The 9,919-nt window shown below is 34.7% G+C and overlaps 1 protein-coding gene across 1 annotated transcript; it reads right to left on the reverse strand.

The window, feature by feature from the left end:
• Positions 1–263: 263 nt before the first annotated feature.
• LOC107762142 (uncharacterized) lies at positions 264–1,366 on the reverse strand. Its single transcript, XM_016580468.2, has one exon. The coding sequence runs from the start codon at positions 987–989 to the stop codon at positions 498–500; it is 492 nt and encodes a 163-aa protein (XP_016435954.1). The 5' UTR covers positions 990–1,366; the 3' UTR covers positions 264–497.
• Between the last annotated feature and the right edge of the window lie 8,553 nt (positions 1,367–9,919).

Consider the following 9,919-nt stretch of genomic DNA (forward strand, 5'->3'; position numbering starts at 1 on the left):
ACCCATCTACCATATATTTATATAGTATTATAAAAAATATTTATACAATCAAATGACTTAAAAGGTAATTGTACTTACTTCTATACAAAAAGCATTAATTAGTAATTTAGAGTAAATAATAAGTAATGGTAATATGTTCTAACGTTAAATTAACTAATAGCTAGTGTGTGTATATATATAATATATAACTTAAATCCTATATGAAATAACTATTACACAATCTGAATCTCCATCTAACATCTCCTCCTGCAATACAAATGAGGTGCATAAATGAAATAAATAAAAGTAAATAAATTCTATGGTCTACACTAAGGCTGATAGCTTAATCGTATTGGTCGAAGTTTTCCACACAATAGATGTGAGTTCAATTCCTATCATACCCTTTTTCCTTCTCTCCCAATCCCCCTAAGTAATGATGGAAAAATATTTGAAAAGAAAAGAAAAGAAAGAAAAGAATTATATAATCTACCAAATGTCCTTATAAATCAACTAAAATTTCACCACCTTGAACTAATTGGTTCTTCCATAATTGTCTCCAATAAAGGCTTCTTTGATTTGCATGACACCCTATACCTAAATTCTTGTACCTCCACAAAACCTTCTAATTCATTCAAATTCAAACCTAACCATCCAACACCATCTTTTCCCGATGAATTATCTGGTATATGTGCTGGTGTCGATCCTGAGTTAGCCATCATCAGAAAAACTTCCATATCTTTCTCCGTGATCACAGAATTCACTCTCTTCATAGGAAACATAACGTAAATGTTACCAAACTCCAAGTCTTCATCGGCCGACAAGGCGAAAAACCGTCGGCCGATGATCAACGAGCAGGAGTTTACTAAGAAGAAGTTTGGATATTCCAACATAAGCTCTGCTGCTTTTACTATTTCATGAAACTGTTGGATTTGTCCATTCGGTAGAATAACCTTAGCTGCTTTTGAATTCCTTATCCTTGTTGAAGTAGTGCAAGAAATAAAGTTCCCCATAGAAAAAACGAAGAATTTAAAATGGAAAGGTTTTAGATTGTGATTTCTTGGTTTTGGTTGATAATATTATAAAGAGTTAAGAATCGAGGAAATAATAATGATGGAGAAAACCACAAGCTACTTAATTTTGGGTGTTTTGAAGGAGTTTTATCTATATATACGTCTTATATCGGAAACTACCTCTTTACCTGCTCATAGAGATAAAATTTACGTATATATTACCTTTCTCAGACTTCACTTGTGTAATTATACTAGGCATCACAACATCACATAATTGTGAAATATTCAGATAGTAATCTTTGTTTTTCTTGTAGTGAAAATATACATGGACAAGGAAGAAATTCAAGGTTTCTTTTTTCTTGTTATTTTTCTTCTTCAAAATTGTTATATTTATAAGGTTGTATGTTAGTAGAAGGTTTACGATATAAGACGCATTAATGTACGTGGGAACTGACCTGTTAAATCCGTGGGAATGTGTTGGCAAAAAATTTGGTGCGTATGGTCTTGTGGGTGTGGAAGTTTTTTTTTCACTTTTTCTTCATTTTTTCAACGTTTTAGTTTCATTTTCATGGTGGGGTTGGGAGAAAAAAAATTGATTAATGTTCTCTTTGCTAATTCATCCGTCTCATTTTATATGACAATGTTTGATAATAAAAAGAATTTTGAGACTTACAGCCTAAAATAAATCATAAATATTTATATAATAATAAATCATCTCCTTAAGAGTAAACTGTATAAAATTAAATTATTTTTAAATAATTAAATATGATATTATATTTGAGATATATTAAAAAGCAAAGTATGACATATAAATTGGGAAGACAAGAATAATATCAATTTGTGTGGTGTATTTGAAATTGTATTAATATATAGTAGTATTTCAGAGCTATTAGCTCTCCCCCTTTTTGCAACCCAAGCTCGGATATGAATTCGTTCAAATAGTAAAACCAATAATTTTGAAAAAATTGAAGTTAGAGACGAGATTACAGAGGAAAATGAAGAAGAATTTCACTGTAAATTGATCTAAATTATTTCGCCATTCCTATCGGGTTTATAGGGGGTAAAATTCAAAAATAGTCAGATTTACAACTGGTCGTTCAAAAATAGCCCAATTTCAAAAAGTAATCGAAATTTAGCCATTTTTCATGTAAAGATAAATCTGAGCGAAAATACTATTCAATACCCGGAAAATACGCCAGTATATTATGCTGGAGTTCCAGCATAAGTATACTTGAACTCCAGCATATTATACTGGAGTTCCAGGATAAGTATGCTGGAACTCCAGCATAATATGATGGAGTTCCAGCATAAGTACACTAGAACTCCAGCATAATATACTGAAGTTCCAGCAAGTATAATTGTCCAGTATAATATACTGGAGTTTGGAGCACCGGTGTTTCAGTCTCCAGTATATTATACTGGAACCAGCAAAGTATACCGGTCCATCATAATATGCTGGAGTTGATACACAGGTGCACCGAACTCCAGTATATTATACTGGACCGGTCTCTGTTGCAACAAAATAGTTGCTATTTTTTATTGACTTGATAAACGCTGGCTATTTTTTACGATCAGTCCGAAAACTGACTATACCGTACTATTTTTACGGTTTATAGAGAGAACATTATTGGGCTGGGCTTTTATGATTTAGTGGGTGGAGTTCAGCCCATTACAGATACGCTTTGAGTTTGTCCAAAACACGTGCTTGTTCAGTGCATTTAGGAAAAGAATGTAAATCGTATAAATAATATGCGACTTGTCCTGGTAAGCAAATATAAAACCCGGTCGGCACATATACAGAGGCGAATTCAGGATTTGAGGCTTATGGGTTCCTACCGTAATTTAGATTAATATGCAATAATAATTGGGTTCACATTTACATATTTACAAATATTTAATGAATTTCTTAATATAAATATAGAGTCTATGCAAAAGTTACTGGGTTCCCGAAAACCCATATTGTATACTCTAGATCCGCCCCTGCACATATAACCTATAAAACTAGTTACGGTCAGCAAAGTTTTAACGACATCTCCTTTAGGCTTTGTGCTCACTCCTTGTATGGATTTTACATATTTTTTGAATTCTCAGAATTTTAGAAAAAAATTCTCAAATTATACTCGCTTTTTACCTCCAACTTCTAGGAGATGGCTGCAGTACATAAATAAATTTATTTGTTTATTTGTCATCTATCTAAATAATCATATAAATGAATACATTCTCCCTCGTTATATATGAATAATTGTAAAGCTCGAATTATACGAACAAATGATAATCCAACTCTATATACGAAGAAATCATATTTGTAAGACCAATAGATGCATGCCATGCATGTTTTCACATACACGTTTTTTGTATAAATTATGGTTAATGTATATGTTTTAACCTCATTAATTCACTTAATTATGATACATTTGTATGATTTGGTGTAAATATTTGATGTGAGTAAATTTTTATCATTGGTTAGGTTTAATTTTACCATAAAACTATATGACACATCGATTTCATAAAATTTCTTTGTCACTATCAATGCAAATTATCATAGAAATTAGTGGTTTCTTATTTTGCTAATATATAGCATTATAGTTGGTTGATATAGATTGTGCAATTGACAGTCTAGATAAGCTACTCAACACTTTAGTGATATAGCAATGAAGCCTAGAAAATGACCTTCATTTATACACGCAATTGATCATTTGGAAGTATTTCGTGAATTTTGCAATATTTAAGTGGACAAACGATATGATGACAAATCCATAAGATTAGTTTCATTTGATGGATAATGGTTCGTGTTGAAATGCAAGTAAAAATAGCACGAGTTAGTCTGTTTTCGGACGAGTCATTCAAAAATAGTATGCGTTTGTAAAGTCATTGAAAAATAGTCATTATTTTGCTGCAACAGGAAAATTTCCAGCATAATATACTGGAGATCGGTGCACCTGTGTATGAACTTTCAGCATATTATACTGGAACTTCAACATGTGGAAAGTGGCTAAAAATCGCTTATTTTTTAAACTTCGATTATTTTTTAATGACCACTTGTAAATTTGGCTATTTTTGAATTTATACTGAAATGCAAATATGCAAACAATACATACCTAGTGGTAGGGATGTGCACGGATCAGATCAGATTTAGCACATTTCGGATTCGAATTTCGAATTTCGGATTTCGGATTCGAATTTCGAATTTCGGATTCTAGAAAATGCAATCCGAATCCGATCCGAAATATATCGCATCGGATCGGATTTTAGAGTTTGGATCTGATCGGATTTCGGATCGTATTATTATGCCTCAAAGTTGTAAACTAATATGTATATTTCTTTGTAAAAGAGGCAATACATTAAGAAAAATTTGTGTTTATGTAATTATGAGAGTACTATGGTGCCAATATAGCTAAATCTAGCAATTGTAAAGGTAACAACTTGGAGAAAAATGTAAAGGAAGTACTGACTATCCGAAATTAAAGTGTAGTATTTATACATTGCCTCATAATTTCGGATTTCAGATCGGATCAGATTAAAATATACCAATCCGAAATTTTAATAAACACAATCCGAAATCCGATCCAATCCAAAATCCAAAATTGAATGGATCGGTGCGGATTTCGGATATCCGATCCGAATGAACAAACCTACCTAGTGGGCTACGGCCGGAATCTTGGGTAATGGGTTTGGGGTAGGTTGTTGCAGTTTCTTTTGGGCTTTATGGGCAGAAGGATCAGGGGATTTCTCTTAGATACAACAACAACAACAACGACCCAGTATAATCCCACAAGTGGGGTCTGGGGAGGGTAATATGTACGCAGATCTTACCCCTACCCCGAAGGGTAGAGAGGCTGTTTCCAGGAGACCCTCGGCTCAACAAAACAACAGGAGCTGATATATTAGTACCATAAAAATGCATAATAAAATAACAGTATAATAAGAGATATGAAATACAGAATACGAAATACGAAATAGATGACTGGTATAGTAAAACTAGCAGGTAAAGCCCTGCATCAATAGACGACCAATGACATTCTCAGTCTAACTCCTAACTGGCTAGTCTCACTCTATTGTGCTGTAGAAATATTGATAACTCTCCCCTAACCTACAACCTTAATGCTCGACCTCCATAATTCCCTGTCAAAGGCCATGTCCTCAGTAATCCTAAGTCGCGTCATGTCATGTCTGATCACCTCTCCTCAATACTTTTTAGATAATGATTTTAAATAAAAGTAAATAATAAATTCGATCAGCTTTTTGTGTAAAGATTCCGATTGATTTTAGATGCAGCTTAAATGGCTAATCTACTTCCTCCACTTTAAATAATGCAGTTACTGTTAGACAAGCTTTCAAGAAAGTATAGAAATCTTGATCACCACTCGCTCAGTCCCTATGGTCTAAAATATGTTTTTTTAGGAAACATTTTGGCACTCCTACAAATTTTCTAAAGAAAATATATTTGACAGAACAGATCACTTATGAAAATCATTCTTTCGTACAAAATTCATAAGTAAATTTCAGTTGTTTTATATATTTAATGGAGTCATATCATCACCCGTAAGCTTAAGACAAGTTCCCAAAGTTTTTCTGTTGTAAGCATTCCCATGATACAAAGGAAAAGGAAATTTGTATGGGTCAAAATTTGGTAATCACGATAACGGGTAAGTAAGATAAAGGACGTGATCAACCATGATACAACGAATGATGGTCATCCTCATAAAGGCCGACGCCAGAAGAGGGTAGCTGAGATATGATAGTAACGGTAATTTAGGTTCAGAAGTTGACATAAAGAATCTTCCTTTGGATATTCTCTATGTTGTACTTTTTAGGGTTTTTTGGGAATGTCCATTATAAATAAGAAGTTATAGGGAACGAAAAGGGGATCTACCTTTTTCTGAACGAGAACATATTGTAAAAGTTGAAAGAAGAATACACGAAAAAGTAATCTTATTCATTTATTCAAGCTCACGTTGTGCTGGCCGAAAGAAGCAAGCAAAGAGTCTTACTCTTTCTAGAAATCCCGCAAACTATTAATCGACATACTTAGCACTCACCGTGAAAATTAACGGAAATTATTTGCCTCCTAAAAAGATTATTTCAGAATAATAGGCAATAGTTAGGAGAGGTGCGCCAGCGGCAAGCAAAAGATAACCTTTGCTAATAATAACACAATACGAGTCTTGAATTTGTTAAGGAGCGATTTACCTCCCCTTTCCCCTTCCTTCAACGTGGGATTTGTGAGCGCGAAATTAAATTTAATCGATTTTTAACACGTATCGAACTTCAAATGAGAAACCTGTGATGACCCAAAAGGTCATCTTTTGTTTTAGAATCCGATTCCGTATTCTGAGGCCTTGAAAATCTCATTTTATCTCTCATCGATTTGCGTGCGTAGTCCGGGTGCATATCCGAAAAGTCCTTATGTGAAAAATTTAAGAAATGATGATTTTTAGCTTAAAAAGATGATTTTGTTGACTTCAGTCAACGTTTTGGGTAAATGGACCCGGACCCATGTTCCGACGATCCGTAGTAAAATATGAGACCTGGGCGTATGCCCGGAATCGAATTCTGATGTCCTAACTCGAGAAATGAATTTTTGAAAGAAATTGACAAGACTGAAAATACAATAATTTAAAAGATTTGATTTTGCTGGTATCGGGCCCGTATTTTGGTTTCGGAGCCCGTTACAGGTCCGTTATGATATTTAAGACTTATTTGTGAAATTTGGTAAAAATCGGAAGTGATTTGTTGTAATTCAGACCTTTGATTAAGAAAATGGAAGTTTTGAAACTATCTTGAAAACTTCATGTGTTTTTGTGTTGAATTCGTAGTTCTAGATATTATTTCGCGATTTGATCACGCGAGCAAGTTTTTTATGACTTGTGTGCATGTTTGGTTTGGAGCCCCGAGGGCTCGGGTGAGTTTTGGATAGACTACGGAATGTTTTGGACTTAAGGATTTTTGATGGTGTGCTTCAGGTCTGCAGACTTCGCATTGGCTCGTAAATGCGAGCATCGCATTTGCGATCAGAAGGCTGAGAAAGGGACCTTCGCATTTGCGAAGCTCAGTGTCGCAATTGCAATTAGAACAGAGGTCGCATTTGCGAACACTTGTTCGCATTTGCGATGCTAGCAGGCTAGGACAACCTTCGCATTTGCGAAGTAAAGTCCACATTTGCGAGTTCGCATTTGCGAACCTGTGATTGCAAATGCAATACCTGCAACTGTTCAAAACAATTTTTGGACGGCATTTTTCATTCATTGTCCCATTTTTTAAAACCTAAACTTCAAGAGGCGATTTTCCTAGGGCAAGTTCTTCCCCAAATCATAGGTAAATTATTCTTAAATCATTTCTTTAAATTTTTATTTCTTTGCACAAGATTTCATCCTAGAATCTAAGGTTTTTCATGGTAAAAATTGGGGGTTTGAGTGGAATTAGGAATTTTTATAAATTGGGGATTAAGACCTCGATTTGGGGTCGGATTCCAAAATTAATTGTATATCCGGGCTCGGGGGTGAATGGGTACTCGGGTTTTGATCCGAATTTTGAGTTTGGACCAAGCGGATCCGGGGTCGGGTTTTGACCTTTTGGGAAAAATATTGAAAACTCTATAATTATGCATTGGAATTGATATTTTTAGCATTTATTGATGCTATTAAGTTACTTATGACTAGATACGAGTGGATTGGTGGTGGAATCGAGAGGTAAAACGGTAATTGAGCTCTGAAACACCCTTTGTCTTGAGGTAAGTGTTTGGTCTAACCTTGACTTGAGAGATTAGGGATCTCCGACTTATTTGCTATGTGAAATTCCATGTGTGTGGCGTATAAGTGTGGTGACGAATACCTATACGCCGCCAAATTATCTGTTTAGCTTGTTTCCTTCCCTGTTTCCTTATATATTGCTTTCCTGTCTTAACTGCTACTTGTTTATTGATGCTTCCATGTTTAATTGCTTCTTGTTAAATGTTGTTTTCTCTATTGAAGGTATTAATTTTTCCATAGTTTTATTATATTATATTGTTGGTTTATGTTGGTTTATTGATGCTTCAAGGTACACTTTGGTTGGTCTCGTTGTGTAGTATTAACTGTTGAAGTTTCATAATAGTATAGATCTCTTGTTGTTATGATTTAAGGTATAAATATTGTGGGAGGTTTGAGCTAAACTATGAAATACTTGTTTTATCTTTGTGATTGGTACTGATATGTTGGGATCGGGTTGCACGTCGCAACATGAGGAATAAGGATAAAATGTGATTGTCTGGTGGGATCGGGTTGCACGCTGCAACAAGAAGTAATAAGGGTGGACTGGTGGGATCGGGTTACGTGCCACAACATGAGGAATAAAGGTGATATATTGAGGAGTAATAAGGTTGGATTGGTGGGATCGGGTTGCACGCTGCAACAAGGAGTAATAAGGGTGAAAGCTCATATTGTTATTGATAATATGGTGGGATCGGGATGCTCGCCGCATCAATTGTCGTTTGTGTATTCTTCCTCTGTTGAGATTCATTATTGTGGTGTTGAAATTATTTTAAGGATTGGTTATAGCTGAGTATTGGTAGAATGACCGGGTTTCGTATTTACTTAATGCAAGTTACTGTTATAATTCATTCTACTATTCCTTTTTGTCTTAGTATAAACTGTTGCAGGTTATATATTGTTATGCCCCGCCGTAGCCTCGTCACTATTTCGTCGAGGTTAGGCTCGGCACTTACCAGTATATGGGGTCGGTTGTACTAATACTGCACTCTGCACTTTCTGTGCAGATTTCGAAGCTGGTGGTGGCTGATCGAGAGGTCGATTGCTGATACTTCAGACAGGAGACCCAAGGTAGTCCTACAGGCGTCTGCAAGCTCTAGCGTCCCCTCCTATCTTTACTTCATTTCTGTTTTACTTTCTTCGAGACAGATGTATTTTCTTTTAAACCTATTACTTGTTGTATTCATAGAATGTTCGTGAGTTGTGACACCAGTTTGTGGGTGGTATCTATTTCGGCTTTCCTTAATAATATATGAGTAATCAGTTAAATTATGTACTTCCGCTTTTACTTTTGTTGATTTAGTTTGTTAAATTTTAATTATAAAAGGATAAAGGAAAAAGGTGTAATATTTTGTAGTATTTGCTTGCCTAGCGAGTGCAATGTTAGGTGCCATCACGATCCCGAAGGTGAGAAATTCGGGTTGTGACAAAACCTAAAAGAATATGTAAGACGAACAATTAGTAAATTTTAATCAAAGAAAAATTTACTTCTTTATATTTTGAATGGATTTAAATAGCTTAACTTTGACAAATCAAATAGACAATGAATGCATATACTTGGCATTAAATCACTAGATTTAAATCTTGAATTCAACCCGTCACTGTCATGCCCGAATATTCAACCATTTCTAGAAGTCACTAACTAGAAATTTATATTTTCTCCGTAGAAGATCTCCGGTGAGAATGCATAAACCATATACTAAATTAGGGTTTACGTAAACTCATAACTAACACGGTAGATTCACCCCTTATATAATTATAGTATAGTCACCCATTCAGGGGTAAAGTTAGTGTGTGAGTTATGGATTCATCCAAATCTAGTAACTTTGGTCTAAACTTATCTTAATAAATTTATTGGATATGTACAAAATTATTAATTTAGAATCCATTAACTTAAAAGAATTAAAATTCTGAACCCATAAATTTCAAATCTTAACTTCGCATATGCATTTCTTCCATGGGTTCCCTTCCTCCCATACCACCCCCCTCTGTCCACCTTTTCCTTCCTCCTTCTATAAGTATTAAAGTTGACTCATTGGCAAATGATATAAAATAAAATCAAAAACTTTTTCGCGTAACTTCAACATACGGGCTTGAAGTAGCAAAGACAGTCACGCAAAACTTCAGCATTCTAGTAGACGGGTCTAAAGTAGCAAAAATTGTTGAACCAAGTGTGCTGAAGTT

Source organism: Nicotiana tabacum, chromosome 20, assembly GCF_000715075.1.
Source record: "Nicotiana tabacum cultivar K326 chromosome 20, ASM71507v2, whole genome shotgun sequence".
NCBI classification, from domain to species: Eukaryota; Viridiplantae; Streptophyta; class Magnoliopsida; order Solanales; family Solanaceae; genus Nicotiana; species Nicotiana tabacum.